The 18,698-nt window shown below is 37.2% G+C and overlaps 1 protein-coding gene across 1 annotated transcript in view; it reads right to left on the bottom strand.

Moving 5' to 3' along the window:
* The window catches only part of MCTP1 (multiple C2 and transmembrane domain containing 1), a 214,440-nt gene that overhangs the window by 5,745 nt on the left and 189,997 nt on the right, over window positions 1-18,698 (bottom strand). Inside the window, 1 exon segment of the mRNA XM_066339938.1 lies at window positions 1,717-1,826. Coding sequence (XP_066196035.1) covers window positions 1,717-1,826 — 110 coding nt within the window.

The following is an 18,698-nucleotide window of genomic DNA, read 5'->3' as shown; positions in this document are numbered from 1 at the left end:
AAAAAGGGTGCTGTGGCTGTCCAACCCCTGTGTTCAGTGAGGAGAAAAAGACCAGATGATAATTTTATACACATGTCCCATAGGAATATTGGTGAAGGGGAGCTTGGCTCAGTAGATTTGTTCCATGAAGGCACCACCATCTCAAAAGTGTTGTATGACATTTATCCAGGAGGAAAATGTGGCTTTAAATCTAAATGGTCTCATGATACACTTTAAAGTATTACTACTAGCTATATTGTCAATCAATGTGATTACATTATTTTGGCTTCTCTAGATGCATAATTGCAATTATCTGAATTGCAAGCCATTTTTTTCATAATGAGCTCTGGCTTCATGTGTTTATTGTCTTCTTTTTGCCCTGACGTCTCCACTAACACTGTGCTAGTGTCACTTAGTGTAGGACGCCTCCTTTTATCCTCAGGGGACACCTGCTCTTTTCCCCTTTTCTGTACACATTTAGGATTAACAGAAGGTTGAGGGTCTGCTCATGTTCCTGTGACTCAGCTTTATGCAATGGATCACAGACACACCATGATGTGTGGGAGTACGGCTCCTCACTTAGCAAAGCTCCTTATAGGCTGTGTTAACACAGCATTCAGTACAGGTTTCCCATTATAGTTTTAGGAACAAATTACAAAGATTTATAATCTCACTGAGTTTACAAAATTCTGTAGCTCTCATCTGGTATTATAACAGAATGAACCTACCTCCAAAATGCACAATTAGAACTACTTAATCATCAAGACAACTTCCACGAATAGACTTTTGATAAAGGACTTTTTTCAGAGACTGGCTCATTTTTCTAACTGGAGAACATGTGTGATACAATATGCTTGCACCTGCCTCTCCTGCTGTGAACACAGCCTGGTTGGAATTGTCCCTATGGAAACACTTTCCCAGGCTTTCCTATTAAGGACTTTGCTCTTAAATGCATAATGGCAATCTCCTCATCATAAAGACAGAACAGGACAGCATTAGAGATGATCCTCAGGATTCCTGCAGACTGACCTTCACCCAACATATAGCTTTCCTAAAATTCATTTCTGAAAGTGAATTGGGTAGTGAGGATATGCTCTTGGCTTTCAAGGTGCAGATCACCAAGTCAATCCTCTCCATGTTTTGCAGCTGACAGCTGGAAGGTGTCTTTCTGGAACCAATCTGACCTCAAGTTATAAACCTCGTGCTGCTCTCCACTGACCATGCCAGAAATACACAATTGCAGTTCCTGCAGTAAATCTCAGAACCTCTCTTTCTTAATGTCTAAATTTGTTGGCCATTTTTGTATGTTACGTATTAGGTGTTACAAATTACAAATACTCTAAAGGAAAGGTTTTGCTGGCCTACAAATAGAACTTCTGGCAAATGAACATAAGAACATCCTTAAAATATGAAATCCCTATTCAGTTCTGCTTATTTCCTTTATCAGAACTGCATTTTTTATTATCACTTTCAAATTACAACCTCACAACATTTTTCTGGTTTACTTAAAAACTTTGCTTCTTGTTTTTGTCTCAATCAATATAATTCTAAATTCCAGAACTAATATGACAGAATTTCCACTGACTGAGGGCCTCCATAAAGCAAAGTAAATATAGATGAATTTGAATGGTGGACTCCCCCAGAATAAGTAAGTAAATGTCTAACATTTATGTCTTTTCACAGAAAAAATATTAAAGAGTATGGAGAGAGCAATCCAGCATCTGTGTCAGCACTTACTTTTTAATCCTTTCACCAAAGGAAGCGATTTCATCTAGGATATTCTGCACAGTGACACACACCTCCTGAATGGCATAAAGTCTATTCATAAATCCTTTTTTTTCACTGTCCTAAATAAAAGAATAGGAGTAGTTCAGTAAAATAATTTATGATGGTAGGAAAAGGATTGTGTTGTCATCAGTTAAGTTTCAAAAGGTCGTGTGTTACAGATTCATGTAAAAGGAATTCGTAAAACCTGGCAATAAGAAAATGATTTCTTTTCCTGTAAACAGTGCTTATTGCAATACGTATGGTTTGGTATATATACTGAGCTCCACACAGTTTTGTCCGTTACTGCATTAGTTTCTAAACACATATCTGAAAAAGCTAAGTCTCTAGGTTTTAAACATGCTAAAGGTACCAACCTTGTATGTTGTATGCTCTTTCAAGTGACAAGAGTCATAAAGTGGAATAAAGGCAGTTTGTTGATATGCTGATTCTTGAACTGATGTAGGCACAGGAAAATAAAAATTTCTGGTGGAAGGCTCTGAGCAAGAAACCAGAAAAACTAAGCTCCTATAGAGGGAGAGCTGCTCTTTCCCCCCCACCAAATATTTATCTCTACATCCAGACATGTTTGTAGCATCAAATACACTAACAATGCTAGTTAGATGGGATTAAAATGAAGTATAACCATGAGGGAAAAAAAAAATTATTTTCATTTTTTACAGACTACAGATAAGCCAGAAGGTTATGTTCAACATTTCCAATGGCTTGTTGCCATATTACCCTATATAGTTTGAATACGATTATCATTTTCTGAAAATAAGAAATGGAGAGAAAATTTTGTACTCTTAGGAAAATATTTCATTAAAGAAGCTCAACTTTTTGTCATCAGAGACCATGATACAACAATCTCTGTCACTGACTCCAAAGTTCAGCATCTAAGAAATATATCTTGCATTTAATCTTTCTTTTTTTCTCCTGATGTGTAACTATCAGACATTATATTTGTTTACTTATTTTGTTGACATTTTTGCTATCTTAATAAATTGGACTGGAAAAAAATGTGATTTATCATTTAATCATTTCAACCTCACTGGTTCTGCAATGACGTTGACAAGATTACCTGTGAAGATGTTTGAAAGTATTTAGTTAGAGAACACAGATTATCTAAAAAAAAACCATCAGAGAAGCAGACAGACAGAGATGAGAAAACTACTTTCAGTGATTAAGCATAATTTATAAACCAAGCACTCCAGACAAGGCAAAACCATCAGTTTCTCAGTTAATGTGAATGATCTTATATTCGCACATAAGTTTAATAATTATTATATCACAAAGAAATATTTTTGTTTTCTGAGAATGACCACAATGGATCAGAACCAGTGTAATCAACTACATCCAGTGCTGCATAGCAACACAGAGTCATTTATATAAGTTATTTCCTTAATATTTACTGCATTCTTGAAGCCTTTGCAATGACACCATTATTCTCCTCAGGTATACAGTTTCTAAAGTTGTGCATCATATATCCAGCATGTTTAATTTGTCATCAGGAAATAGGCACATGCTCAATTCCTTCATGTAAAATACATACTTCCAGTATAATATTTTCTTGTATAGCAGAAGTGAACAATAAGCCATACCAATATTGTTCTGCTTTCTGAATATGTATACCCCTTGCCTCTTCAATTTTAAGAGATTCTGCCCTCTATGTAAATTTATTTTGATTTATAATTAATTCGTGTGAGAAAAGAATTAAGTCAGTCTAACAAAACCAGTACGCTTTGTTGGCATATCCAGAACTCAAGCAGAGTTACATTCAAAAGTCCTGAGGCTGTCTTAATTTATAAGTATTTTACATGATAAATTTGTATCTTTATTCATGTCATGATTTAGGAATGGTGCTCTCCAATTTAGTGCTACCACTGAGACTTTCCAAATCCTGCTGCTGCATGCTCACTCCCTCTCCCTCCCCACCCCCATGGTGGGCTGGAGAGGAGAACTGGAGGCGCAAAAAACTGTGGTTGAGATAAAAAATTTACTGGGAACAGCAATGAGATAAGGAAAAGAACAATGACAGTGACAGTATTAAAAACAAAAGTGTACAAAAGAGAGAGAGTGTTTATATGTGAAATGCTGTCTGCAGAGCCCGACCAGACAGCAGCCACATTACCCTGACTGCTCCCTCTGGCTTGGAGCCAGTGCCACACTTACTCAACCAAAAGGAATCTCTCTTCCCAAAAGAGAATTTCCTTCCCCTGTCCCCAACAATGTGAGATGGCAGAAAATAAACTCTGGTTTACAGTCATGCATGTCCCCTCCTGGCCACTGCAAAAATTTATCCTGTTCTAGCCAGAACCAGACAATCCAAAAATGTATCAGTTTTAAAACATCTCCCACAAAACCCATAAAGACAAAAAGAGACAGAGAAAGAATGGCTATTTCCAACCCACTGCACCTTCTGAGCTTCAAGGAAATTTCTTGACATACTCTGAGACAGGATTAGACAAAATAGCACAGGAAAGGGGAGGTGGTCAAAAGGATCAAGGTTAATCTTTGCTTAAACTATTCCAACTATTCACACATGTCCTACAACTATTAACTGGTTTTTATTTCCTGCTCCAAATATTTGTGTAAAAAATAAGCTGGGCAACAGAAAAACTGTGCTTTTTTTCTTTCAGCAAGACACCATGTTATCAAATACAACATACGAGCTACCTAAAGTAAGCCAAGGTTCTTAATAATTAATTTTTCAAACACTACTGGAATTTGCTTTCCAGAGAAATATGTTATGAGAGACTGGAGGAGATTGCTGGCTTGAAACATTTCAGTTGCATGTGTGGGGTAAGGGGTAAGACAAGCCTTGCCCTGTTGAGGTGGTGCATTGCTCCATCCACCCCACCCCCTAGAGCCTGTACCCCAGCCCTGCAGTGGCACAGTGGAGACAATTTTCCAAACCTTCCCCTGGAGCCCCCAACCCAGCCCCAGAGTGGCTACCAGATGTTCCACCTGGGGGAAGGGCCCAGGAAAGCCAAAGGGTACTCCTGCCAGAGCAAGAGGCAAGCGTGTCTTGACCACTGGAGCCAGCAGTGGTAGTTATATTTGCTCTTTTCTGTATTTCTTTTCTCTTTTTCTTCCAATTCCTTGCTCCTAAAGTCCAAGTCTTAGTAACTTAAAATCAAATGGGTTGGAGTTTGTCAGGTTGAATGGACTTGGAGCTTGCTAAATTAATGTTTTGTGAAGTGCTTTATGTTGATTCAATGTTGCTTTAAACCTTTGTGAAAATTCCCTGATTTTCTGAAGTTGCCAGTAAAGTTTTTGCTGTTTTGACTCTTGAGGAATATCTTGTCAGTATTCTTCCTTTGTGTCTAACTCTGGGTAAAAGAAAAAACCAACACATAAGCCTCTTTAATGGACTCAGCAAGAGAGTTCTGGGGCCCTGAAGATGGGCCATGACTGGAATCAATTTCATCATTTGCATAACTACAACTGCAAATTTTCTAGACCTAATTGTCATTTAAATAGTAGATAACATTTATAATACAAAGCTAACAAAGCTTAATACAGAGCTTTATTACTATTTCATTTGTGTGATTTGTTTGCAGTAGGCTTAAGGTATCTGAAAAGCAAGAGATTTGCTAGGGCATGGTTGTAAGCACAAACTGTGAAAGCAGAGTCAAATTGATGTTGATGGTCTGACCTGAATTTTACAAAGGGTATGAACCAAAAGTAAAGACAGAGATGAGGTCCTCCTCCTCCTCTTTCACAGGAAATTGTAGATTGATATACTGTTTGGAGAATAGTAATACTTAACATTTACATACTGATTTTCAGCCAGAACTAGATTTTCCTTTTGGTGAAACCAAAGCAAAACAAAGTAAATTACTAGCTCTAGACTACGTCAAGCAAATTTACACAAATTCCCAAATAAAATCCATGTTGCGTAAGTCTTTTTATTCAACATACTGTGCTTCCAACCCTATGACAAAATAGGGTGGTTTTGGAAAGGATTATATCTGTAACCCCAAACCTCTATCCTCCCCAAGTGAAAGTGCATTTAAAACCTAAACATTTCAAATGACTGGGAAAGTGAGAGCCGGAAAAGAAAAGAAAAAAAAAAAAGTGTTTTAAGTACAGAGAATAAAACTCTGAACATTTTATGGTGGATAACTCTCCTACTAGCAACTTCTAATTTGGAGAGAAAGGCACAGATCATAAGAGGAGAGTTTTGAGAATAGAAGTAAATGCTGAAATTTTTGGAGATGGTGCCTGGTAAAAAGACTTCGGATGGATCTTCCCAAAACAAGCCTCATTGCCCAAGCTGGTATGATAGACCACTTCTGTACACACCATAGTAATCAAGGCAAAGCCAGACTAACTTGTGGTAGACACAGAGGGTGGATACAGTGTCAGCACTGGTACACCATCAGTGGTATGGTTCTGTCACCTGGCCACCAGAAGACAGATGAACTCATTTGCTTGGGTCGTGGCTTACCTGCTGTAAGGCCCCAATAAAAGGACTTTACAGTGGTTCCTCTACTCTGGGTTAGATGCATGGGAGAAATGGAAACCAGATATTCTCAAGAGGTCAAAACAAGACAGATGTTCACCGACAAACTTCAGAAAAATCAGAGAATTTTGGCAAAAGATTTAGTACAACATCCAACCAATATAAAACACTTGGGCATTAACTTGGTCCATCTAACTTAGCAAACTTAAAACCTGTTCAATGTTAAGTTACTTAGAATGTTCCAACAAGAGGGAATTGGAAGAAGAAAGCAAGAAAGACAGGAAAGACATAGAAAATCACACATATAGCTCTCAGCTCCTAGGTTCCAGTGATGCTCAGGTAGAAATGCCAAGATAGAAACTCCAAAAGCAGGTAGGGTGAAGACATATGTGGCCTCCTGCTTGGCCTTAAATACCTCTTGGCTTTTGTGGGCCCTCCTCCCAGGTGGGTCATTTAGTGGGCCATCTGGCCACCCAGGAGCTGGCTCAAGGCAGAGTGGAGCCCTGTCTCCAGTGTGCCATGGTTGGCAGCTCTGCTAGGCCAGGATACTGGCTCTAAGAATGAAGGATGTGGGGCAGTTCACTGCCCTACCAGGGCAAGACCTGGCCTTGTGCCCTACACACAGGCATCCAAAACATCAAACATCATGCCTTTTAGGCTCTGTCACCTGTGGCAACAAAACTATAGCCCTGCTGCTATCAGTAAAGAATTCCTGTAATTGTCCTTGACTTTTAGTAACAACCCCAAACCCCTCTATTGCTTAAACAGAAGCGTCTGTGAGAAAACTCTTCAGATTATTTCAACTAATAATTGGTGTCCAAAGTAGAGTACATAAATAGGCTTCCACATCATCCCTCAGCAGAAGACTCAGCTATACACAGGGCTCTAACACTGGCAAAATTCGCCTTGTGGAAGGATAAAGGGACGTGTAAACAGTGACACTTCAGGAGCAGGCAACCAATGCTGGTTTGGTCAAGTTTAGAGCATAGAAAGACTTGGTTTGCTGCAATAAACGATCTTCAGAGCAAGCAAGAAGGAGAGCTGTGTGTCTTCGCTCCCAATTGCTACAATCAAATTCTCAGGTAAATGGAAGGAGGACAGACAATCATGATGATATTGTTATTTTAAAACTGACTGTGGAAGCAGGTCTCGAGGTAAAGCTAAATGGTCTATGGGATCTCGAGAGGTCACAATGTGACCATTTCACTTCAGTCATCAAATCTCTGGGTTATGTAGATAACCAGAACTGAGCTTTTAAACTCTGGGCTTCAACTTCACCCATATTACTGGGCACCAAACCTTCAGTAACCACATTTTTCAGATACTATCAGTTGTTTACAAATGCTCAATATGTCATCTTTAAAATCTATGTGCTAGCATGTGTCTTTATGTGTGTATGGTGACGAGGTTTGAAAATAAGTGCTCATGCCTAATTGGAAATCAGGCTGAGGATTTTAAAATATGGAGAAAACCACATAACAAATACCACAAAATAATGAAGAGTAGGGTTTTACAGAGAGAAATTATATTTGTGGTCATGATTATTAAAGAAAGAAGCAATAAACTGTTATTGCCTACTAAGATGCCATATTTAAAACAACAGACAGTAGGCACAACAGAAATTATATAGACATGCGGAATAAAATACTGAAGACTTGGTAAAGAGCTGTTAAAGAGACTTGTTTCACCACTGCCCAGCCACTGATAAGATCTGCAGCTGAAGACCTGGTGTGATAAGGGGCCATGAGCATCCATTGATAACGGGCTGTGAATGCCCATTGAGTGAACTCTAGGGCCAGCTAACTGGGTATATCACCTATGACAAGAATATCAGGGCAATATCCCATGAATACCATGTCCATGGTCACAAGCTGGAGTGGAACCATGCAGTTGCCTCCATAAAGCACCACTTAGCACCATTATAAAAGTGAATGCACAGCAACTTAGTCAGAGCCCTCCTCACCAACAGACGAAGAAAGAAGGATTGCCACAGATTCTTGGTGGTGATTCCCTTTCTTGCTTTCTGTAATTCTTTGCTTTTTCCTACTTTTCTGTTTTCTTTCTTGCTCTTTCTTTGATAATGTGAATAAATGTATATTATCATTTTAGTTATCAACATTTGACCTCCTTTGTGCCTTAATCTCACTCTGGATATATTGGAATCCTGCCCATCCCTGTGTTCACATCTTAGGACACATTTCCAGATTGGGACAGACTCACTGTTTATGAAGACACCACATCTGTGAGAATGAACAATTCTCACAGTGGGGTCGGACTAGATATCTCCAGAGGTCCCTTCCCACCCTAAGAATTCTGTGATCCTGTGTGACTATTACAACAATCTGTTCTTTATCAAACATTACACTGAGAATTGATAAAAAAATTTTTGAACCTTTGTTACATTTTGGCAGTATCACCTATGAAAATGAATTAGATTTTCTCATGGACAGCTGCAGTGCTATAAGATGAATATAAATCTGGGGAGAAAAATGCCAAGAGCTACAGTAATAGTTCTAAAGAAAAAGAAGATATTACAAGCTTTCCAAAGTAAAGAAATAACACTGTAATGGCAATTATGTAAATTATGTTTAAATTGAGATTTTTTTTTAACTAGTGCTCTTTATTTTCTTTTTCTCTCTATCACATTCCACAGTGTTGCCCAGTGCTTTTCAAAAAATAATTTCCTTCCCGATCTCTCCTTCACAGTACATTTGAATACTGCAAGCACAGCACTCCAGATAAAAGGCAGAAACATGGAGGCAATACAGCCAGTTTATACAGCAAGGTCCCAGCAAGGATCCATTCCACCAAAGGACCATCTATAGAGGAAAAACAAAAACTTACATCTTCCTTGCATGATATGTTTTTGACTAATGCTAAACCTTTAGGCAGTGTTAATTTCATATATGCTGTAAGCAAATATATTACTTGAAAAAGGTGAAAGCGTATTTGCTTATGGTGATACATTCAGGAGCAAAAAGTCAACAATACCAAATTTTGCTCTTCCTTTCTTGGCCTTATTTTGGAAGGAAACTCACAGAACTAAGGGGCTGTATGGTTAAGCACTGGAGTTTTTAGAATACACAAAACAAATGTGCTTTAGGTTATTAATGTTTTATGTACTTGAAATTCTTCTTTCGAATGTCTTTTTCCTCACCCCTTTGACTACACTTAAAGAAGGGAAGCGATAATATCTTACTTTACCTGAGTCAGAACATCAGCTTGACAGTGATCTCATAAATACTCCTTTTGTACCCAGCCACCTCCATGTAATCTAAAAGAGGCTAACACAGAAATCTGGGTATATTGTGCATCAGCTGTCTGCAATAGTAAATTTAGTCAGAATACAGTCCTGGTATTCTACTAAAGAACAAAGTCTGGCCATGATTTTACAGTTAAATTTGTAAATTCCAGTGGTTCTAATGTGTTTATCCTACACTGAATGCAAAACTGCAATTAATAAGGTGCTCATTAATGCAGATCTTCAAGTGCTGTTATACAAATGTGAGGGATGATAGACACAAAAGTTAAAACTGAAGGGTCTAATAGTCCTCAAAATGTAATGAAAGCCTGCTATTTTTATTGGAAAGATTTATTTTAAATAAGAAGAATCTTGCAACAGCCTGGAAGAATGGTAGACTGAAAACAAGACATACCAGCTAGTGTAAAATTTCCGCATGAGGGTAGGGATGAAAGAAACAGACAAACAAACCAGAAAGAGAATCCTGAAAGACTGAGCTTAGCAAAACAATGGAATAGTTGAGGTAATCTATAATCGTTGCTCATCTAAATCATACGCACACATTTTTGCAGTCCACTCATTATCAATAATAATCATCAAAATAATAATCACCAAAATAATACAATATCTGTCTTGAAAGTTAAAACTAGTCTGAAAATTTATCTTTCAATAAGTGCCTATACACATATGCAGTAGTACTGCTGGAGTTAGCAATCTAAAATTATAGTTACAGTTCTAAAATACATTTTCTTGGATGTAGCAGAAGTAAAAGTTCATTTGATGTTTCAGTATACATAGAATGTAATTTTCATCTTCTACTTGCAAATATTATAATATCAAACGAGCTTTTGCACAAAGGACAAGACTGACTATGCAAGATTACCTCCACACTGGGCTAGGACACTCTGTATCAAACACTGTAATTTAGATTTAGATTTACTATCTCTGGAAGTTTTCCAATCCCGTGTTGACAAGATATTGTGATTTTACAACTCTTAATACGTCATGCACCTAAGCACACAGCTCTGTTGTTCCTCTCTCAGACTCCCCACTATTAACAACATCTTTAGATCAAACACAGAAAAAAGTAATTTTGTATTTCATAATTAGGTGATCACATCTTGGACTGCTAATATTTTTGGTTCACAGAAATCATAAGTGGTTCCTTCCCCTGAAATTTCTTTATCCAAACTAGCACAGATAGCTTTGGTATGAAATTGCCTGGGCCTCGGCTGAGCAGAGGACTACAGAAATGTCTTTACTGTTGGTATTTGCTGCCCAAAGAGCGCTCCTTTGGAATAACTAATCCAAACGTTTTTAGATTTCAGTGATTTAACTCAATGGCAAATTGCTATGGGAAAAAACAAATAAAATCATTTTCCTGGGGACACTATTTGTAAAGAGCAACAGCACAGAGAGATAAAATTCTTAGTGGCTGCATGTTGATTCCATGTCCTAAGGTCAACAGAGCCCAGATGGCCTACACCATTTGAAGAACATACCCTAGAATCTTAAACAATTGATTGCTGTCAAGTGATCAATCATTAGGAATATGATCTGGAAAAGAAAAACATTAGGCCTTAGCTCAGCTAAACCAGCAAATGTAGATTATCTGAAATACTTAATTCTAAACATGAACCTATAGCAATGGAGATGAAAATAGCAGTAAGTGAGATCTGGTTGGCATTCTTGGTATGAGTTAAATGTTTAAAGAAAGTCATCTTGGAAGCACATTGGGATTAAAAAGGATAGTCAAAATAACCATGAATTTTCAAAATCAAAAAGAATGATTCCATGCTCATGATCAATGCCTCTCTTACTTCAGCTCAGAAGAAATCCTATGAACTCTAGAGCAGGAAGGATTACATCATATTCTAAAGACAGTGGATATATAAATACACATTTCAAAACAGCAGTTACAGTTATCGAAGGAATCTATCAAATTGATAAACTGAAGAAAGAAAGAAAACAAGCCATTCAAACCCACTCCTTTTTTACATAATTCCCCTGGATAAATGCTCAAACTCTGCTTTTGGAAAGTTACACAGTGTAGAAAAATAGTTTGGCATTTGAGGCAAAGCAATATAAAATGAAAGAAAATAGCAGCATCTAGAAAATAACCCTGCAAATATTCTGGTGGTACAGTGGGCAAGGAATGATGAGAAAACCAAGAATTCTAGTGTCTTTTAAGAAAATCTTGGGAACAATCTGAAAGTGCTCCACTGCCCATTTTCTATCTATGCTTACTTCACTGAAACCAGAAAAAAACCCCAAAGCCAAACAAAATTAAAAAACCCCAACCAAACCAACAAAACCCCCCTAAACCCCCAACCCAATCTCACACAACAAAAAATGCCCCCAAAACCCTAAAAAGCCTCCCAAAAATCCCAAACAGACACAAATAAAACGATATAAAAATACCAAGTAAATCCCACCTCTTTTAATTTGTTAAGAGTTACTGTAATTTTGGAAAAGACCTAAATCTGAGCCATGTAGTGAAGATAGGATAGTATTGTGAAAATGCAAACATCACAATGAAATTTATAACAATGTTATTTTAATGTCTGCCCACTACAATGGTGTAGTGTTCTACATTCATTTTAAATATACTTCAGCATGCCAGTTTCTCAGAAGTAAAAATGCACATATTTGTGTTGGACCATAATAAATCACACTGACTGAAAACTGAGAGATGTGCTCACATTCTGGTGATGTACTGCAGATTACAACATCAGAAGGAAAAAGAGTAGCTCAAAAGCATTTATTCACTAAAATGTCTACTTTTTTCCCCAGAAAAACAAGTATTTGGAGCTTAGGGAAAGGCTTTGGCTGGGCACTGCATGTATGTATCTGTTACTTCACAATAGAAGATGTAGAAAAAGTTGCTAGCTTGTCTTCAGTCACTTAAAGTGAATTTCCTCCTAGAATTCAATAGTAAGACTTGCTGACTTGAACTAATAATGAATGGAACTGCTTTAGAAGGAAAAAGGAAAGCAAAATGTTGTTAAAATTAAATACAAAATCCATATGATTACTGCAATGTTGGAATGACAGCTGAAAAAATAAATGGCAGGAAATACAAACATTTGCCATTCTTCAGGAATGACTAACTCAGCCACTAAGCACTCATGACACAGGAAGCATACTGGGTCACAGATGATACTATTTATACTAAGTCTTACAACTAAAGAAGAAAAAAAAAACCCAGCTGAGATATACCTAATATAAGACAAAAAATAAGCATTCAACAGAATTTATTTTCTTTCCTGAAGAAACAAATAAGCAAAACACTTCCAAAACACTTCAAACAGTCACCATGTGACATTTATTGTGTATTTCCCCCATTTACCCTTTTTTCCATCATCTCCTCACTTGCATAGTGCCTATTTAAAATCTTCAAAGTACCAAGATCAACAGATATACAAATGCCAGATGAGGAGGGCAGGGAAACCTGCAGCTGACAGCAAACTACCAAATCGGTGCTGTTTAACAATTCAGAGTGGATATTGGACATTAAGCAAATAAATGAATGAGACAGACTCTAGAATAGACAAAAAGGGGCACCCAACAGCACTTAGCCTGAAAAGCTGCAAAAGAGCTGGCATTCAACCCATGATGATCCTCAAAGGGGATGCTTTTGAACACAGAATTATTTTCAGCAGAGAAAACAGGAAATTGTAAAGAGAACTGAAGACCCTCTCTCCCTTCCTAAATTCCTGATCCTTTTGCATCATTTTCACAACTTCCAGGGATCCATGTAGGGTGGCATCAGCTTCAAAGGTTTGCTGGCACTAGCTGTTCACAGATGCAGAAGCACTGTGCCATCTCCTGCTCCTCCAGCTCCGCTACTGCTGCTCTGATGGCAGGTGTTGTACAGCGCATCATCCCTAACAAGGTGCAGACTGTTTAGGATATCTGTTTTATTCACATAGGCCTTTTCAGCAGAGGGGACAAATTAGTCCTCCATACTTAAAAAAGCTTGCTTATTCCAAATTTTAAGCTCATTGCTTGTTTTTGTGATACTCAGAAAAGCAACAATCACCAGCCAAACTCAAAGAATTCAATGACAGCTCTGTTCTTCAGCTTTCAGTAGTCTTTGTATTATTTATTGTCTAGTAGATAAAGTTAGAATGCTTTTCAGCCTTGGTTGCAAACTCAGTACCCAGTTGCTGTCCAACAACAGCAGGGAATAAAGCTGCCAATGTAAAACATTTTTTTTTCTCCTTTGTGACTGCTTTCTATAGATTTCATTATTTCTCCTAGATCTGCACTTTGTCATATCTGGGGCACAGAAATACTAAGTAAACAGAAAGAAGTGATGTGTAATTTTTATCACAGAAACAACTGGCTAGGAGGTTATACCATATTCAAGCTTGTCCCAGAGAAAACATGGAAGAGAGCCGGTGCCATTCTTCTAGAAAGCTGTGCTACTCTAGTTTGACAGTTTGGGATTAAACACACAGATGCCTGAGGTGTTTAGACTTTGTGGAACAACAATTATCTGAGAGGCTGTAATAAGCAACTCCACTGGATGAAAAAAGCTTTTTGAAAAGCAGCAGCTTTGTGTGATACTTAAAAATAGCACTTACAATTTTAGCACAGTTCATGGCTGTCAAACAGACGGAAGGACAGTTCACACACAGCAGGGGGTGGACAGGTGCTTGTGCAGAAACAGAATGGTCAAGAGAAACGAGCACTTTAAAGTCAAACAGTTATACCAACTTCTCCAAATATTTCTCAGGCATTTAGAGAATGGTGCAGCAGGAGTTTCCACAGCTGCTTGTTCCAAGTTACTCTCAATGGTTTTCCTTCTCTGAATTTGTCCACTTATTTTGGACCTACATAAGCTTCAAGAACCTATACAAGACTGTTAGTGTTTCAACTATTTCTCCCCAGGTTCCTTTGGAGTTTTTAGGCAAACATCATCCAGTCCTGATAATTTGTTATTATTAATTTTGTTGATTTTTTTTCCCTGCAATTTCTTTTACCAAAACTTGATTTGAAGCAGACAAACTCTATGGAAATTTCATCAAGGTCTTCCATAATGAATACACATGCAAGAAATTACAATTACTTCTTAAATCCAAGGCCCGTGGCTAGGTTGTTTTGAATCCCTAGTACAATACACTGAAATTTAAAAATTAGTTATTAAAAAGTTCTTGAAACTTTTGAGAATTTTAAAGCAGTCAAATCAACAGTGAGAAGGCAAATGATAACTTATATTGTGCTTAAAATAAATGTTAGGCTGTTGCTGAAAGAAAAAGGATATCAAAATTACAATGCAAGGAGAAGGAAGTAAAAGAGCATATTACATATATACAGCAGAAGATTAATTGTAAAGATTAATTGAGATGTTGTTTAACATATTTATAAATGTAGATCAAAAAGAAGGAAGGTAGAGATGCCCAATTTGGAGGTGACAGAATTACTTAAAGATGTGTTGTGAAACTTGTAAGGAATATAGTGAAGTTAATTCAATTACTAACACTAGTAGTTTACTTGGTGCCACTGCATAAGCCTAATCATTTCAGCTGAAGTACTGAATCCAAATTAAAAAATAAAAATAAAAAATAAAAAAGCAGATTCAAAAAAGCAGACATGATATTTGAAATAATGGAAACTATGTGAGGAAAATTAAGAGGACAAGCAACAAAAAGTACTAGGACATTTTAATTTACACAGAAGATGAATGAATATAATCAAGATACTCAAAATAATGAATGGTTTAGAGAAAGTAAATTGAGAGTCTTAATTACTCTTATAAGATTGTAGAGAGAAATGCTCCAAGAACTTGAAAGGCAGAAATAAAGCTGATAAAAGTAAGTCCTTTTTTTCCATTTAACGGAAAACTCACCAATGGACCTTGCTGACAAAGCAGCATTAATATGAAGAACTTGACAAAATGAACAGCAGAATTAAATACATATACCATCATTTTCCTAGTAGGCAGGACAACTATCCATCATTTCATGCAAAAATATGACACCTTAAAAATACAGCTTGGAACTTGAACACAAGTTTGAATCAGAATACAGAGCAAAACTTACTATGAAAATTAAGTGTAGACAATATACACATGGATGATCTTAAAGGTTCCTTCAAATCTAAACTATTCTACATGATTCTAGCAGCTGAAACCTTTCCTATTTACTATGTGAGGCACTCGTATATTTGTTAAAACATTTCAGAGGAGTAGTAGGAGAACAAGAATTCAGTAGACAGATTCATGGAACTTCTGACATTTTTGCCTAGACAAACTGTACTGAGAAGTAGCATCCACTACTTTCGATAAAGGATTGTACAGATATGAAAACACCTCAATCTTATAGTAAAAATAAACTTCCTATGAACTTTCTGAACAAACAGGGTCACAAAAGTGTTTTCCAGTGACAGCACTGATTTCTTTTAGCAGGAAAAAACCTTGAAAATACACTTTTGGCTAACCACTCCCATCCTAGGTGAATAAATATGTAATTTTATTGCAGGGGTTTTTTTTGGTTTTTTTTCTGGTTATGAAAACTAGGACTAAGAAAATGGCTGGCATGCCCATGGTTGCAACACTAATCACTTGTACCAATCCTGATAAGATCTATTTTATGTTTCTTTCTGGTGAACTCTGCCAGTCCACACTTTGAAATAGATTAATTTTAAGTACACAGCTGTATAATAGCACTGGGGAAGGCAGGGGTGGGGGTGCAAGGGTGTTTGGGCTTGCTTACTTTTTAGTAGAAATGAGCTAACTACCAGTCAGTACCTCTGTACTGTGCAGTGATGTTTTCCTCCCCCTGAGATATTAGGCTTCATCCTCACTCAGACTGTAGAAGCTGGCACTCCTGAGCACACAGCTCCCACAGGGCACCCTACTGCACTGCCTTGGCCCCAAAATCTCACCACCCTTGTTTTCATTTTAATGCTCTTGATTCCCGTGCAGCTGAAAATACTAATGTGGTGGGAAATATTAATATAGTGCTACAAGGGAGAGAAAGCAATAGAATTCACTAAAAAGCCTTACTCAAAACAAGGGGAGCACCAATATGTTTAACATGCAAAGCATCTCCCTCCAGTATTTGGAAGACACCCCTGTTGTGTCATGATAATACAAAGGAAATGTAGGGCAAACCCTGTGACTCCTGGAGATAGCACAACCTGACTGGGCACCCTTCCAGAGCTGTCTTTGAGATTGCTCCTCAGCATAAAGAGACGGCTAAAGCTCCTCATTGTAGCTCTACTGACATTATATGTAATATTATCAATATTCATAAATACCATCATTAAGACATTTTTGTTGTTTGCCCTAGGAAGGGGAGGGACACCTGTCAAAGCGGAGCCTCTGCTGGGTCCCATCATTCCCAGAGGATGAGTCTACCTTGAAACAAGGGGCAGAAAAACAAGTATCTGCTCCAGAGAAGGTGACTCCAGCCTCAGAAGGGTTGAGATCTGCTCAATGGCGAGAGGCTATTAACTGTTACACCCTTCTGCATGGCCATGTGTTTCCAACTCTTCTAATATCCCATTTACATTGTATAAATCCCTCGGCTGATTCTAGTGACAAAGTTGCACCGAGCTTTCCCCTCCCCACCACGACTAATCTTATGGAGCAAAGCAGAAGGTTTATTTTTTGCAGAACTTTGTTTTAATTTTATCCACACCACATTCAATTTTCTTTATAGTTACTACTTTCAGCCAACATTTTAAAAACCTCAGCCACCACTGAAGAGGCTTAAATAAGCATCTCAACCCATAAAACAAATAAATGCTGCGAAGAATATATAATTTATGGTGGAGATAATTTAGTGTATATAATCAGAGTTTCAATTTCCTCCTAGAGCATTAGAGGATGAATTATTTGTGGAAAAAAGGACAGAAACAGAAGAAAATAAAGCTTTCCTAAAGACCAATATTTTTCAGTGTCCTAAGAACAGGTAACATGTCTAGCATATCATACTTTATAATCTTGTGTTAGAACTCTGGCTATGCTCTTGCCTTGTGTCCTTACATGCTTTTTTGGGATATAACTCTGAACAGTGATATTGAGAAGAAAAGTATAGTGACCTGAAGAAAAGTACAGTGACCTAGGTGTTATCAACATCTCCAAAGGTAAAGAACAACACTTCAAGCAGGTCAAGGTAGTATTGCAGTGTTGGAGTCCTCCCTGTCCTTGACTAACCCCTCTCTACCTATGATGGGAAAAGAAAAGCAGGGTATTAAAAGAGTACTATTGTAACAGTGTTCTGCTGAAACTAAAGTTTCATTCTGGATGAGATATATTCTTCCTGACTCCATGAAAGCCATTATAGACATCATTCTCACAAATTACATTGTTTAAAATGTTAAAGAACATTGAAATAAGAATATAGGGTAGGATGTCACTGACTGCAGATTCTTTCGTTTTAGTGCTTTTTAAAAGGCAATACTACTTTTTTCTAGATTTTTTCATGTTCAGAATATGAAATATTAATTACTCCAACCTTACACAATTATTCTCTACATTTTTTAACTACTCTGATTTGGTAATCCAGAAAAAAACCCTTTTTTGGAAAAAATCTAAACACTAAATACACTTTGTATATACAATGTACAAAGTATATAGTATATTCATTACTTGTATATTTTTCTACTTTTGCTTGCACTGTAATGCTGACCTGTTTTTAAAAGCCAATGTTATTTTTATAAAGTCAATAGATAGTACTTATCTGCAGTGACACCTTAGTTCCTAATCAAAACATTATTTCAAATTACAAAATTTTCTATACCCTATATTACTCTCCCAGCAGGCTCCCAACGAGGGTTTGTGCTATCCTTTGACCATAATCAAAGATGCCTTGTCAAAGAGTTGTGTTACTAAGGTGTTTCACACCAAATTCTTTTGGGGAGTTTCAACAGAATGAAGTGCTGCTTTTCAATCTGCTAGTTTTTGATTGGGCCTTGTTGGCATTATGGTAGTTCCAAAAAGTCTAACTGACATCAGAGGAAAATACAGCTAAGACCAAACTGCTGGGGTTTCCTTTCAAAGGCTCAAAAACAGAGAAACTCCAGTGTTCAATAAATGGACAACATTTCACTGGGGGAAAAAAAATCTTTAGCACTTTCAGGGAATGACATTCTGTAGTTATGTATTAAGACTTCAAAATTCAGCATGAAGTTTTTCTTTCCAAAAACATCACCATGTTAAAATACATTTTCTTCTGAATCAATAATCCTGAGGAAGATGTGTGAAAAGGATTACACAACATAAGAACTGCTTGA

The sequence above is a fragment of the Sylvia atricapilla genome, chromosome Z (assembly GCF_009819655.1).
Source record: "Sylvia atricapilla isolate bSylAtr1 chromosome Z, bSylAtr1.pri, whole genome shotgun sequence".
Lineage (NCBI taxonomy): Eukaryota > Metazoa > Chordata > Aves > Passeriformes > Sylviidae > Sylvia > Sylvia atricapilla.
The sequence above is the reverse complement of the archived record's forward strand: the minus strand, read 5'-3'. Positions and strand labels throughout refer to the sequence as shown.